At 47.3% G+C, this 16,355-nt stretch overlaps 1 protein-coding gene across 1 annotated transcript; it reads right to left on the bottom strand.

Annotated features, from left to right (window-relative positions):
* Positions 1–1,011: 1,011 nt before the first annotated feature.
* On the bottom strand, positions 1,012–4,726 carry LOC147102743 (uncharacterized). Its single transcript, XM_085964060.1, has 2 exons — positions 3,701–4,726; positions 1,012–1,361 (listed from the first exon to the last, which is right to left on the bottom strand). The coding sequence occupies exons 1-2, from the start codon at positions 4,724–4,726 to the stop codon at positions 1,278–1,280; spliced, it is 1,110 nt and encodes a 369-aa protein (XP_085820186.1). The 3' UTR covers positions 1,012–1,277.
* Between the last annotated feature and the right edge of the window lie 11,629 nt (positions 4,727–16,355).

Below are 16,355 nucleotides of genomic sequence, written 5' to 3'. Positions count from 1 at the left end.
AAATACTGCATTTGTGCATTAATTGCCCATTAAACTCGCCACAGAGAGCTAGGGTGGCTGCTTAACAGCCTAAGTACCTTTATAATGAGGAGATTTGTGTTCCTGCCATGTCATCTTCAGCCCAGAAAGGGAACAATTTAAATTGTGGAGTCTCATTCCTACAGGTAGTAAATTGTTGTTGGAGATTTTTAAAATTCTCTCTTTCTTAATTCGATCTTTCTTTCCTTCTCTTTCATTTTCTTTCTGTACCCGATTTGACTCGAATTCACCCTATTTCCTTTTCTGTTGTACCTCTGGTTCTTTCTCAATCTTTAAATCTCATTCATTAAGGAGATAGACAGTTGGTCCTGTCATTCACCAAGGTCTCAGATGCCCCATTGCCCTTAGCTTGCCGTTATCAGTTCACACTTCCAGCAACATACAGGACAAAAGATTTTTGAACTGAAGGGTGAGGGAAAAAGTCTAACCAACAGGGCATGCTGCGAGATGCCCCACTCCAGCAAAATCTATTCCGATATTAAAGATTCAACTTCCCATTGAACTATTTATTGAATCATTACTTTCCTATATTCTTTAAATTGTTTATTATCCATTTGGATTTGTGTATGTGTGATGCGCCATCAATAACTCCAGAAGACTAAGAGTTAAACTTATAACAAGTAGGCTTTTATTAACAAAAGAATACGAGCATGCCTCTGCTGGTAGACCGATCCTTAAAGCCAGGGGGACTGGAGGTCAATCACCTTTATACCTGGGCTTAGGGGTGGAGCCAGGGGCGGAGCCAGCTGAGGCATGCCCAGACATGTTCTGTACAGGCAGATTAGTGGTTTACCACATTCACCCCTTGTTTAAAATGAGTCCGGCGGGGTGAAGTGTCTCAGAAGTTCGTATAGGCAAGTCTCTCTGGGGGTCTTGTCTGCCGTAGTGATCGTCGTGGTGCCGGCTGCGGCGGTTCTTTTCCCGCGGCCGTTTCCCACGTGGGCCGGAGCACCGGCGTGTCGTCTTCGTGAGTGCGGGGTCGGTGGGTGTATAAGGGTGGGTCACAGGGCCCTGGCGTGCCGTCTACTTGGGTTAGATGTGGATTCCCTTCTAGGGGTGTGTCGTGGGTAATGGTAGTGGGTAATGGTAATGGGTAGTGGGTAATGGTGTTTTCGGTGGCACCTGAGGGTGCGAGGTCTCGTATGGAGACCGTGTCCTCCCGCCCGTCAGGATACGCCACGTATGCATATTGTGGGTTGGCGTGGAGGAGGTGGACCCTTTCGACCAGGGGGTCTGTTTTATGGCTCCTCACGTGCTTCCTGAGCAAGACGGGCCCTGGAGACGTCAGCCATGGCGGTAGCGATGTCCCCGAGGTGGATTTCCTAGGGAAGACGAACATTTTCTCGTGAGGGGTGGCGTTCGTGGCGGTACAGAGTAGTGACCGTATGGAGTGAAGCGCATCGGGAAGGACTTCTTGCCAGCGGGAGGTTGGGAGGCCTCTGGACTTTAAGGCTAGCATGGCGGTTTTCCACACTGTCGCGTTCTCCCTTTCTACTTGTCCGTTACCCCGGGGGTTGTAGCTAGTGGTCCTGCTCGTGGCTATCCCTTTTTCGAGCAGGTACTGGCGCAGCTCGTCGCTCATGAACGACGAGCCCCTGTCACTATGGATGTAGCTGGGAAAACCGAATATGGCGAAGAGGTCATTGAGACATTTGATGACTGTGGCGCTGGTCATGTCCGGGCAGGGGATAGCGAACAGGAAACGGGAGTACTCGTCAATGATGTTGAGGAAGTACGTGTTGCGGTCAGAGGAGGGGAGAGGCCCTTTAAAATCTACGCTTAGGCGCTCGAAGGGGCGGGTGGCTTTTATCAGGTGCGCCCTGTCTGGCCTATAAAAGTGCGGTTTGCATTAGGCACAGACTTGGCAGTTCCTGGTCATGGTCCTGACCTCCTCGATGGAGTAAGGCAGGTTGCGGGCCTTAATGAAGTGGAAAAACCTGGTGACCCCCGGGTGGCAGAGATCGTTGTGGAGGGCCCGTAGCCTATCGACCTGTGCGTTGGCACATGTTCCACGGGATAGGGCGTCCGGGGGCTCATTATGTTTCCCAGGCTGGTATAAGATATCATAATTGTAGGTGGATAATTCGATCCTCCACCGCAATATCTTGTCGTTTTTGATTTTGCCCCTCTGCTTGTTATTGAACATAAATGCTACTGATCGTTGGTCAGTGAGCAGGGTGAAGCGTTTACCGGCCAGGTAATGCCTCCAATGCCGTACAGCCTCCACTATAGCCTGGGCCTCCTTTTCGACTGAGGAGTGTCTAATTTCGGGGCCCTGGAGGGTTCGTGAAAAGAAGGCCACGGGTCTCCCCGCCTGGTTAAGGGTTGCAGCCAGGGCGAAGTCAGACGCATCGCTCTCCACTTGGAAAGGGATGGACTCGTCCACGGCGTGCATTGTAGCCTTTGCAATGTCCTCTTTTATGCGGGTGAAGGCTGCACGGGCCTCTGCCGCCAGGGGGAAGGAGGTTGACTTGATAAGGAGCCGGGCTTTGTCCGCGTAATTGGGCACCCATTGGGCGTAATAAGAGAAAAACCCCAGACATCTCTTCAGGGCTTTGAGGCAGTGAGGCAGGGGTAGTTCCAGAAGGGGGCGCATTTGGTCGGGGTCAGGGCCGATGACTCCGTTTTCCACTACACAGCCAAGGATAGCGAGGCGGGTGGTGCGAAACATACACTTTTCTTTGTTGTATGTCAAATTTAAGCGCTGGGCTGTTCAGAGGAATTTTTCTAGATTGGCGTCATGGCCCTGCTGGTCATGGCCGCAGATGGTGACATTGTCCAGGTAGGGAAAAGTGGCCTGCAGCGTGTTCTGGTCAACCATCCGGTCCATCTCCCTTTGGAAGACTGAGACCCTGTTGGTGACGCCGAAGGGGACTCTGAGGAAGTGGTAGAGGCAGCCATTTGCCTCGAAGGCAGTATACTGGCGGTCTTCAGGCCTGATAGGGACTTGGAGGTATGCCGACTTCAGGTCAATGATAGAGAATACCCGGTACTGTGCAATCTGATTGACCATATCAGATATGCGGGGAAGGAGGTATGAGTCTAATTGGGTATACCTATTGATTGTTTGACTGTAGTCAATGACCAGGCGCTGTTTCTCGCCGGTCTTCACGACCACTACTTGGGCTCGCCATGGGCTGGTGCTGCCCTCGATAATCCCCTCCCGCAGGAGTCTCTCTACTTCTATTTTAATGAAGCTTCTATCCCCGGCACTGTACCGCCTGCTTTTTGTTGTGATGGGCTTGCAGTCGTGGGCGAGATTAGCAAACAACGGGGGGGTGCTGACTTTCAGGGTGGATAGGCTGCATATTGTGCGCGGCGGTTGTTTTAAATTTTGCCGGCTGCAGACTGTAAGTGGGGGCAGGGGCCCGCCGTACGCCATCGTGACACTCTCTAGGTAGCACTGGAAATCCAGTCCCAGTAGCACAGCAGCGCAGAGCTGTGGCAGGACAAGGAGTTTAAAGTCTTTGTACTCTGTGCCCATTACTGTCAGGGTCGCTACACAGTAGCCGCCGACGTCCGCCGTATGGGACTTGGAGGCCATAGAGACCCGGTGGCGCATGGGCATGACTGATAGGGAGTAGCATCGCACCGTGTCAGGGTGGATAAAGCTCTCCGTGCTCCCGCAGTCAAATAGGCAGTTTGTTGCATGACCGTTTACCTTGATGTCCATCGTGGACCTGGCCAGTTGGTGAGGCCTGGATTGGTCCAGGATGATGGAGGCCATCGTTGAGGTCGGTGGGTCGCTGTTGTACTCGCGCGAGGCAGTGGGGGAGTCAGGGGCCTGGTCCCAAAGTGACGTCCAAGATGGCGGCCCGCACCGCTCACACGCGGCTGGTGGTGTCCAAGATGGCGACCTGCATGGCTCACACGCGGCGCTGCTGGAGTTGGTCGGTTTCGCCCTGCACACTTTGGCATAGTGCCCCTTCTTTCCGCATTTGGAGCAAATCGCGTCCTTCGCCGGACAGTGTTGACTGGGGTGCTTGGCCTGGCCACAGAAATAGCACTTTGAGCCTCTGGACATCGCAGCTGTAGTTGGGCTGCAGGTGGGCCGTGGCGGTGGTGGCGTGGCGCAGGCCTGTGGCCTTACCGTGTCCCAAGATGGCGGCCCCCGCGACATCCACGGGGCGGGGAGGGCTGTATGGTCGGGGGGGTAGGCATCCATGTTTCGGAGGGCCACGTCCAGTGAGTTAGCAAGGGCCACAGCCTTCTGCAGGTTGAGCCCACTTTGCTCTAGCAGTCTCTGTCGAGTGTAGCTGGACCTGATGCCGGCAACGTAGGCGTCTCTGATTAGGTCATCAGTATTTTCCGCGGCCATCACCGATTTGCACCTGCAGTCCCGGCCGAGGACTCTCAGTGCCCGTAGGTACTCGTCACCCGATTCCCCGGGTCGCTGTTTGCGGGTAGCCAGGAGGTGTCTAGCGTAGACCTCGTTGACTGGCTTAGTATATTGTTCTTTTAGTATCGTGATAGCGGCCGTGTAGGATACAGCGTCTCGGATAATCGAATATACTTGGTGGCTCACCCGTGAGTTCAGTACTAGCAGTTTGTCGGCTTCGGTCCTGACGGTAGTGCTGGAGGCCTGCAGGAATGCTTCGAAGCAGCTCAGCCAGTGCTCGAAGTTATTTGATGCATCCGCCGTTTGAGGGTCCAGTTCCAGGTGTTCCGGTTTCAGGATTTGCTCCATTTCAAAACCTTTTGTTAATAAAATTGATGCGCCATCAATAACTCCAGAAGACTAAGAGTTAAACTTATAACAAGTAGGCTTTTATTAACAAAAGAATACGAGCATGCCTCTGCTGGTAGACCGATCCTTAAAGCCAGGGGGACTGGAGGTCAATCACCTTTATACCTGGGCTTAGGGGTGGAGCCAGGGGCGGAGCCAGCTGAGGCATGCCCAGACATGTTCTGTACAGGCAGATTAGTGGTTTACCACAATGTGTACCTCTCTATCCTGCACAATCTGTAGTATTAAGAAGTATCAGGGGTTTCCAAAGAATTCCAAAGTATACTGACTTATATCTGACATTCTTTAATTAAATAGTTGATTAGAAAGCACAGGAGACAACTAGAGATGTCCTCCAATGTACCATGAAATCATTGTGCCCTCAGTAAAGAACACTAAGACACGCAAGGGCAGAACCTCCGGGGGAATCCTGGTGTGGTATAAAGGAGAACTGAACAAACACATCTCACCGATAAAACAGGGAAAATCACACGTATGGCTAAAATTAGATAAAAATATAGGAATAGCAAAAAACGATGTTTACTTATGTGCGATCTACATACCTCCAATAGAATCGCCATATTTTGAAGAGGAGATATTTGACACTCTCCACATGGAAATCAGCCATTTCCAGGCCCAAGGGAAGGTGCTACTATGTGGGGACCTAAATGCAAGGACAGGATGTGAACCTGACTTCATAGACCCACAGGGCAACAACCATGTGTTTGGCCAGACCCCTCTATATGTCACACCAGCCATCGCAAACCGAAACAACCTCGATTGTGTAATAAATAAAAGCGGTAGGGAGGTAGTGCAACTCTGCCGAGCCTTAGGCCTGTACATAGTTAACGGTAGGTTCAGAGGGGACTCCTTAGGGAGACTCACATATTCCTCAACTCTTGGGTCTAGTGTGGTGGATTATACAATCACTGACCTGGACCCCTGCGATATCAACGCATTCACTGTCAGGCAGCAATCCCCCCTCTCAGACCATAACCAAATAAATGTGTACCTTAAACTTTCTGCCCAAACTACAGACACAAAAAAGGAACCCATTAAGCTACATAAAATAAACCAGACATACAGATGGGCCCCAGACAGTGGAGATAAATTCATCACAGCACTAAATTCACCTGATCTCACAAGTAAAATTTCAAAATTTAAAGAAAATCTATATGAGATCACCAGAAATGGTGTAAACATGGCCATAGAGGATATAAATATGATCTTCCATGAGGCAGCTGTAAAAGCCGACCTCGTGAAACAGAAGAGGAAGAGTCACAAAAGACAAAATAAAAATAAGAAATGGTTTGACCACGAATGCAAAAATGCCAGAAAAGACCTGAGAAAAATATCAAACCAAAAGCATCGGCAACCAAACAATCCGGACCTACGTACTAGATACAATGAAACCCTCAAAAGATATAAACACACCATTAGGAACAAAACACAAAACTATACCCACAAAATACTCGAAGAAATTGAAAACTCCACCAATCCAAAACAATTCTGGGAAATGTGGAATAACCTGAGTACAACACAATTGCAAGCATTACCAATCCAAGATGGCGACATCTGGAGAACACATTTTGAAAACCTCTACAAAGACATCCCAATAAACGAAACAAACCCAAGTCAACATCAGGTCACAGAAAAACTCCACACATTAGAAGCAACAATTAAAGACAACCAAAACCCTCTAGACTCCCCAATCACATGGAAAGAACTGGCCACAAAAACAAAATCTCTCCACCTAAAGAAAGCCTGTGGCCCAGACAACATCAAAAATGAAATGCTCAAGTTCAGCAATATGGAGATGCAGGGTGCGGTACTCAAATTATTCAACATCATATTACGTTCAGGCTGTTTTCCCGATATCTGGTGCCAAGGACTAATCTCCCCCATATATAAAAGCGGAAACAAACCAGACCCAAATAACTACCGCGGCATCTGTGTCAACAGTTGTCTAGGGAAGTTATTCTGCAGTATTCTAAACAGTAGATTACTTGATTTTCTTAACAAACATAATATCCTCAGAAAAAACCAAATAGGCTTTCTTCCAAAACACCGCACCGCCGACCATATCTATACCCTTCACACCCTCATTGAAAAACATATACACCAAACAAAAAATGGGAAAATATTCGCCTGTTTCATCGACTTCAAGAAAGCCTTTGACTCTATATGGCACGAAGGGCTCTATTATAAACTTCTTCAGTGTGGAATAGGGGGCAAAGTCTATGACCTTATTAAATCAATGTATCTGAAAAACAAATGCGGGGTCAAAATTGGAGACAAACGCACCGATTTCTTCACCCAGAGAAGAGGCGTCCGACAGGGCTGCAATTTGAGCCCGACCCTGTTCAACATATACATAAATGAATTAGCAGACATGCTGGAGCAAAGCGAGTCACCAGGTCTCCGTCTCCTTGATGGAGAAGTGAAATCCCTGTTCTATGCGGACGACCTGGTTCTGCTGTCTCCCACAGAACAGGGATTACAGCAACAACTAGACCTACTCGACAAATACTGCCAAAATTGGGCTCTAACAGTAAATCTAAAGAAAACCAACATCATGATTTTTCAAAAAAGGCCCAGATGTCAGGAAAACAAATACCAATTTACCCTCAGTGATACCGCTATAGGACACACTATGAGCTACACCTACCTTGGTCTAACTATTACAGCATCAGGGAGCTTCAGCATAGCAGTGAATGCACTAAAAGAAAAAGCCCGAAGAGCCCTATATGCAATAAAAAGAAAATTCTACAACATCCAAATCCCAATCAAAATCTGGCTCAAAATATTTGACAGCATAATCCTGCCCATTGCACTGTACGGTAGTGAAGTATGGGGCCCGCTAAATCACCAAAGCTACACTAAATGGGAAAAACACACAATAGAAGCCCTACATGCAGAATTCTGCCGAAGCATCCTTCGCACCCAAAGAAAAACGCCAACAAATGCATGCAGAGCCGAACTAGGCAGATACCCACTGATAATAAACATCCAAAAACGAGCACTAAACTTCCTAAATCACCTCAAATCTAGCTCCCCAGACACCCTTCATTTCAAAGCCTTTCAGACCCAAGAGCTAAACCCAGAAAAGAGTCCCCTGAGTCAGCTGCTACTGAAACTAAGTACTCAGCCGGACCCTGACCAGCCCCAGACCAACACAGCCGTCCAAACACCAATCCGAGTGAACCAAATCATTAAACAATGCAAAGAAACCTACCTGGAACATTGGAACAAAATAACCGAAAGCCAAAGCAGATTAGAATGTTACCGGGCCCTAAAAAGAGATTATAAACTGGCAGACTACCTCATGACCATCAGAGACACAAAACAGAGACAGACCCTCACCAGGTACAGACTAAGCGACCACCAACTGGAAATTGAAAAAGGCAGATACAAGAAATCCTGGCAGCCTAGAGAGAATAGAATATGCGATCAATGTCTGGCCGGCGAGGTTGAAACAGAAATGCATTTCCTCCTAAAATGCGAAAAATTCAACACATCAAGAAACATATTATTCAACAAGCTAAGCCAAACAACCCCAGATTTCAAGGAATTGGATGACCTGTCAAAATTGAGATTAGTCCTGGGAGAAGGAGACAGACCATACCTTGGGGCCAAATATGTAACAACATGTCACAACCTGAGGACTGTTTAAAAGTAAGACTGTTTAAAATTAATATTGTTAAAAGTAATATTGTATGTACCCAACAAATGTCAAATCGATTGACACCTACAGAATGTTGGAAAACTGTACCTTTTTGCTATGTAAGCTTTGGCAATATGGTTCTCTGTAAACTTTCATGCCAATAAAGCATTTGAATTGGAATTGGAATTGGAATTGGATCACCTAATTGGTCACCAGGCTGAGACTGACCTGCCCTGAGGTCTAAGATTCTCACTGTGAGACAGTACACCCACTATTGCCCTGACTCCACATGCTGGCGACACTCCTCTCAGTAGTTCCTGGACACTTAACTAACAAGGAAGAAGAAATTGGGCTAAAAATTCGGTTCCGCCGCGCCAGGTCTTCAGCGCCTGAAATTTAGCGCACGCCCGGATTCCCCTAGCGCCCGCCTGAAATTCAGTAGCACCGCCCCAAGACGGCGGCGGGCGCTATTGCAGGGTTTGGACGCCTCGTTTGGGGCGAAGACTGTCAGTTTCTGCCGCCCAGCTGCCGCTGCGGCAACCGATGCGGTGCGGCAGGCTGGGGTACTGCAGGCCTCCTCCTTCTCTTAAGGAGGAGCTGCCTGCAGCCGTGAGATCGCCAATGGAATCCCCCGGCAAATGAGCCCGGCACCACGGAGAAGTGCCGGGCTCGCGGGAGTCACACACCAATGCCGCGGGGGGATGGTGCAGGAGTCCGGGGAGGGAGCTGCGGCCAGGCGGCCGCCGGAAAAGCGGCCGGCCACCGCTCCACCTTTATGCGCCGGCCTTTCGGAGCTGCAACGCACCGTTTTGCAAACGCTGTTTGCGGCTGCGATGGGCGAGGCGGCCACAACTCAATTTGGCCATCGGGACGGTTTATCATTGGAACCGGGGCGCTGCGCACACCGATGACGTCATCGGTGCCAGCGCAGCGCTAACGGCTAACGCCGATGTTAGGGACGAACTCAATTTCGGGCGTTAAAAACTTACGGCGCAAACCCACTCTATAGCCAAAAAGTGGGCGCAAACACAACTGAATTTCTAGGCCATTATGTTTAACTGTTGAGGAAGAAGAAAATGAAAAAAAATCAAGGATATTCATGACGCAGTTAAACGCCACCTGATGCTAAGCTCAAATAGTGTGAAATGCATCGCTGTAGGGTGTCTGGCAGCAGGTCACTTGAATTCATTCTCAAGTCAGATTGGGATCTGACTCAGAGTTATATTGGTACTTTTGCATTGATACACAGTCAAGGCCATTGCATTCATTTTTCTACTCTACTGATCATGACTTTACCGTTCCTTAATGCTTTTGATTCCTATTTTGCTGACTAGTGGCTATTTGTTCTTAGTACTGTATCTCACTTTCACTTTTCCCCTGTTACTTTTTTCCTTTAATTCATTAACTGTTTTCTGCCTCTGCCACTTTTTTTCCCTCTGTTCAATCCTCTGATGGAGCTGAAGCACATCTGTTCTTGAATTAGGTTGAAATATTTTGGCACAGTTTGACAGCCAACTTGACAGAAGGTCATCGACCTGAAACGTTAACTCTGTTTCTCTCTTCACAGATGCTGCCTGACCTGCTGAGTTTCTCCAGCATTTTCTGTTTTTTATTTGACAGAATCTAGAACGCTCATGCTGTAGTTACACTGCAGTTTATTCAAACTCAAATCACTATGAGGCAACCGCACGGAACAGATTTTATTCCTCAAGGCTTTGGTGCATTCGATAATTTCCTGACTTAAACTTCTACTTTATGTTGACGTACATTAAAGGCACGTTGCATCAATGTCAAAAATGGCAGCCAAACTGTGCCTAAGATTCTCTAACTTACAGATTTACAAGCTTATCAAAGCCCACTTACGTGTGAAAAATGACCTTGACTGACCCGTGTTAGACTATGCCTCAAAGATCTAGAGACAGTAGTGAAGCTTTTCTAGTCTTAACATAAAACCAGCAGGACTGGAGCATGGCAGACAAGACGCACGCCACTTTGCCTCAACACTGACTGCACCGAATTTCCCCTGGTCAGCTCCTTTAAAAGCTTCTGAAAAAGGCTGCACATGAAGTTAAGTGGACATATTTGAGAGCAAACAATTTGTTAGCCTTTAAAAAAAGCTGTAAATGTTTGAAATGCCTATTTCAGTCTCTGCCACAATAAAAATGGAGGCAGAAAAGTGGATGTGCGGGCTAGTGATGGAGCAGGACAGCACTCACACCTCCCGTTTGATGACTGGCAAAGTGGAGGTGCTGCTGCCTGAGGTGGCTTTATACCATGCTGTCTGAATGCCACTCTAGGGACCATCCCTGGAGGACAGCCATGGCCTGCCTGGCATGAGGAGACAGCTGTGGCCAATGCTGTGTGCACAATCTGCAAAACCTGGAAACAGTCTCAGAAGAAGTTGGTACACCTTAAAGAAGCTACCAAGGTAAGCTTAGCCTTTGTTAATTTTAACCAGGTACATGACTCACATGCACACGCCACAAAATATTGCCGAACAACTTGTTGAATGGTTACTCCTGTCCCATTCCAAGTACTGCCACAACTTCAAGCTCTTTCACTGAGGACCATGCAGACCCTTAGGGTGCATATTGCATCAGTAACTTAGAACTGAAAGCCTTATCACACTCACATCTTCAAAGGACTTCACACATAAGGCACTATAACACAATCTAGTTGCATGATGCACGGTCACTTAATGACACACAGGATAAGCTGAAGCTTCAGCATGTTAACTGTCACTATACGTGTGCTTCTTCAACTTGCAATAGGAAACAAACCCAAACAGAAGGAGGGCTCAAAAAAAAGTGCTTGAGTCCTCCTTGCAGAAGGCCACCCTGGACAATCTTGTTTGTAAAAGCTCCAAGTGAGTAGGAATAGGAGTAGGAGAAAGTGAAGCTGAAGCTATGAGCTACTTGTAGTGTCCGTGTGTAGATAAAGACACTGAAGACAGGAGTTGGTTCATAGGTATTTACTAAGCAAGTCTGGGGGGGGGGGTTCGAAAGGATATGCACAATACACAGGCTTATATAGCCCAAGTGACAATTACCGGCATTACGCACACCTGGGGCTCTTAAAGGCACATACACCACAATTGCTCTTAAAGGCACATACACCACAATTCCTCCCCTTCTAGCTAATTAGTACATCATATTTTAAGTAATTATTAATTACATGTTATATGCAAAATAATATACATTGCTGTATTAATTAATTATAAGTTAGTCTCTCAGGAGGCTTCCTGACTCGGTCCGGATAACGCCTCGGGGGTGTAGTAGTTTCTGGTGGTGTAGTAGGTTCTTCTGGCAAGGCTGATTCGGCTTGAAGGCCAGTGTCGGGTTCATCGGGTTCCAGTATCACCGGATCGGAGGTAGATATGGGTATCTCTACTTCATCGTTAGATGTATAGCGTGGTGGTGTAGGTTGTCCCTTTTCGGATGACTTGATTATTTGGTCAGCATGGCACCTTATTATGCTTTCTCCGATGTCCACGGTATACATCAGTGGTCCTAGTCGTGTGCAGATAGTTCCAGGCTGCCATTTCTCGGTACGGTAGTCCCGGGCCAAAACCGGTTGGCCTATCTGGAAGGCCCTAGTTGGCCTTTCATTCATGCCCTGAAACTGCCGGTTCTCCACGTCCCTTCGGATGTTGGGCTTGACCAAATCCAGCCGGCATCTTAGGTTTCTATTGTAGAACATCATGGCGGGAGTTTGGTTTGTAACCATATGTGTTGCATTCCTATATGCAAATAAGAAGTTATCCACCTTGTGCTGAAGTTTTATGTCTTCATTACCCATGGCCTTTATGGCCTTCTTAAAGGTCTGGACAAACCTTTCAGCCAATCCATTGGTGGCGGGATGGTATGGGGCGGACATGTAGTGCTTTACCCCATTGTTCTTTAAGAACTTTCTGAATTCTTCGGACACAAATTGCGGTCCATTATCAGAACATATCTGTTCCGGCAGCCCATTCCTGGCAAATATGGTCCTTAATACTGTGATGGTTTTTTCCGTGGTGGTGGAGGACATCTTTATTACCTCCGGCCACTTGGAGTGTGCATCAACTGCGATTAAGAACATTGAGTCCATAAATGGACCAGCAAAGTCGATGTGCACCCTTTGGCAGGGAGATGAGGGCCACTCCCATGGATGTAGAGGGCCTGTGGCGGAGCATTTTGGACCTTCTGGCATCCTAGGCAGCTCTTGGTCATGTCTTCGATGTCTCCATCGATACCTGGCCACCATACAAACGCCCTAGCTAGGTTCTTCATTTTCACTCCACCCAGATGCCCTTCGTGAAGCTCCTTTAGCACTTTATCCTGGAGTTTGGGTGGAATCACCACTCTGGATCCACACATCAAGGTTCCTCGGCACACTGACAGCTGTTCTCTTCTTTGCGAGAATGCTGGCAACAGTGGTTCGCCATGTGCTGGCCATCCCTTCATTGTTAAATCGTAGACCCGTGAGAGAGTAGGGTCATTTCTGGTCTCCCTTTCAATGGCAGAATTTGTCACCGGTAGACATTCCACTATGGTAGAGTGGAATATCTCTACTGGGTCTACTGTAGGTGCCTCTTCTATCGTTGGCAACGGCAGGCGCGATAAACCGTCAGCATTCCCATGCTGTTTTGACCCTTTGTATTCAATGTTGTATTGGTGTGCCCCTAGAAAAAGGGACCACCTCTGTAGTCTTTGTGCCGTCATAATGGGGACACCTTTCTTAGCGTTGAATATGGAGATGAGGGGTTGATGGTCAGTCAGCAAGGTAAATTTTTGTCCGTGTAGGTAATGGTTGAATTTCTTCACTCCCCATACCAGGCTGAGTGCTTCCCTGTCTATCTGGGAATAGTTACGCTCAGCTGAGTTCAATGAGCGTGACGCAAAAGCTATCGGCCGTTCCGAGCCATCAGGGAATCTATGGGACAATACCGCTCCTATGCCGTAAGGGGATGCATCGCACGCCAGTCTGATTGGTAGTGATGGGTTGTAATGAGCCAAAACTTTCTCGGATGTGATTAAGTCTTTACATTTATGGAAGGCACGTTTACAGTCTTCGTTCCATTTCCAAATCACTCCTGTGCGTAGAAGATCATTAAGAGGGTGTAGAATAGTTGATAAGTTCGGTAAAAATTTATGATAGTAATTTATTAATCCCAGGAATGACCTCAATTGTGAAACATTTTCAGGTGCTGGGGCTTTTATAACTGCTTCAATTTTTTCAGGTGACTTATGCAACCCTTCCTTATTAATTATGTGGCCACAATATGATATCTGATTTTGGAAAAATTCGCACTTGGGGCGATTTGCTCGTAGGTCCCGTTCTTTCAGCCTAGTGAGCACCTGCTCCAAATTGGCAAGGTGCTCGTTGTCGTTTTCTCCTGTTATAAGGATGTCGTCTAGGGAGCACTGAGTCCCCGGAATCCCTTGCAGGACTTGCTCCATAGCTCTTTGCCAGATAGCTGGAGCTGATGCTACTCCAAAAACCAGTCGATTGTACTGGTACAGGCCTTTGTGTGTGTTTATTGTGAGATACTTTTTAGAGGTCTCCTCAACCTCCATCTGTAGATATGCCTGTGCCAAGTCAATTTTTGTGAAACGTTTTCCTCCGGATAGTGAGGCGAAAATATCTTCTATCCTCGGAAGAGGATACTGTACCATGTGAAGGACTGGGTTTACAGTCACCTTAAAGTCCCCACAGATGCGAATTTTTCTCTGTTCCTCAGAGTTATTTTTCAATGCTTTTTTTATGACTGGAACGATGGCTGTTGCCCATTCGCTCCAATCTATTTTGGATAATACGCCTGCCTTTTCCAAATTCTGCAGCTCTGCCTCGACTGCCGGACGTATTGTGTATGGCACCGGTCTTGCCTTAAAAAATTTTGGAATTGCTGCATCTTCCACTTTTATTGAGGCGGTGATGCCTTTCAAGGTTCCTAGTTTCTCTTGAAACACTTCTTTGGCGTTGGCCAAGATGTCTTTTAATCGTTCAGGTATGATGTCATCATTGTTTTTTTCCTTACTGGTCACCGTCAGTGCCTGAATGGAGTGCCAGTCTAAACGTATCTTCCTTATCCATTCACGTCCCAACAACGGTGGACCACCATCTTGTAGAATGTATAAATACAACTTTTGTATTTCTTTGCCGTTGTATACCACAGGCACCTTTATTTTTCCTTTGGGGTATACTTTCTGCCCCGTATATGTTTTTAAGATAATGGATGTGTCTTTTAGAGGTATATGCGAAAATAGCCTCTCGTAATCTCATCGATTTATTACGGTTAGAGCTGATCCTGTATCTAGCTCCATTTTATCTGGGGACCCTGCTATTATGAGGGTAACCCAAATGGTCTGGTAATCTTCATTGGTACAGGCCTTTGTGTGTGTTTATTGTGAGATACTTTTTAGAGGTCTCCTCACAAATTACATTATGTAATTTGAGAGAGCTTAGTCTCTTGTTCCCGGAGTCGCTATCTCTCTTCTGGTCTTTGGAGCTACTGTCCGTCATCATTTGTACCTTTCTGTGCTTTTCCTTATTGATTCTCTTCCCGTTAGTGGATTTTTTATTTTCAGATCGGCATACACGTGGAATGTGTTCCATCTTTCCGCATCGCCTGCATGCTTTTTCTTTGAACCAGCAATCCCTCTGGTCATGGTTGGATCATGGGTGCCGAAGTCCTGTGGCCTTTGCTGTATCTTTGCCGCTCCTATTGCACTGAAAGCCTTGTCCAGTGTTAAATCTTTTCCAGAAGATACCTTTTTTTGTGTTTCTACACTTAGGGGATCGCAGATGAATTTGTCTTGCAGAGAATCTGCCAGTCCTGCCTCGAATTGGCAGTGTAGGGTATCAACAATCTCCTCAAAATTCTTGTCCATCGGTTCGGCTGGAGTGATTAAGTTGCGTAACAGCTTGTATGTTTCTGCGCCCATTAGATCCAGAAGCACTGAAGCATTTTTTTTATCTTCTATTCCATTTGCGGTGCAAAACACCTCCACTCTTTCTACATATGTGGTCCAATCCTCTATCTTGTTATCAAAAACATCAATATTGCCAAAGTTAGGCTCTGTTTCGTTATCAAAAGCATCAATATTGCCAGACTTAGGCATTTCAAAAAAGATATGGCGCTTCCCGCCCTTTTTTTTTCTCTGTAGCAACGATATGGCGCTTCCTGCGCTTTCCCGCCGCTGCTACCGATAACAACGCTGTTTTACTGTGGTTTCCGTTTATTCACTGTTGGAGACTCGTTCCCGACGGAGGTCTAAACGCTGACCTGCTTGCCGCGCCGGCCGTCTCCCGAGTGCACCCTCCCAGTCCGTTATTGCTTGCCTCCGATTTCGCTGCCTGTCTCAGCTGTACAGCCCGCCGCTGGAGCCCCAGCCTGACGCCCAGGAAGGATTAGCGCAGTACCTGTCACCAGCTTGGCCAGCTGGTGAAACCACAGTTTCTATTACTCCCTTGAGTCTTCTGGACGCTGGAGGAATCGATGTCCTTGAGGTGCTGCCGAATTGCAGGTAAGTCCGTTTCCACCTCGTCGCCACTGTAGTGTCCATGTGTAGATCAAGGCACTGAAGACAGGAGTTGGTTCATAGGTATTTACTAAGCAAGTCTGGGGGGGGTTCTAAAGGATATACACAATACACAGGCTTATATAGCCCAAGTGGCAATTACCGGCATTACGCACACCTGGGGCTCTTAAAGGCACATACACCACAATTGCTCTTAAAGGCACATACACCACACTACTAACAACTAGACATTATGTGATACCCTTCTTCTCACTCACTTCCATTCACGGTCATACCCACAACCATACAAACAGCACAGTTAGTATCTTGTAATGCATGCTCTTTTGCATGTTGTCTGTTGGAGAATATTGGTCACTTTACTGACAGCATTATCAATGAGCCACAACGAACACCTTTCATTAAC

The sequence above is a fragment of the Somniosus microcephalus genome, chromosome 21 (genome assembly GCF_052327205.1).
Source record: "Somniosus microcephalus isolate GS21.2 chromosome 21, FLI_Smic_1.0, whole genome shotgun sequence".
NCBI classification, from domain to species: domain Eukaryota; kingdom Metazoa; phylum Chordata; class Chondrichthyes; order Squaliformes; family Somniosidae; genus Somniosus; species Somniosus microcephalus.
This window is presented reverse-complemented; position numbering and strand designations above follow the sequence as displayed.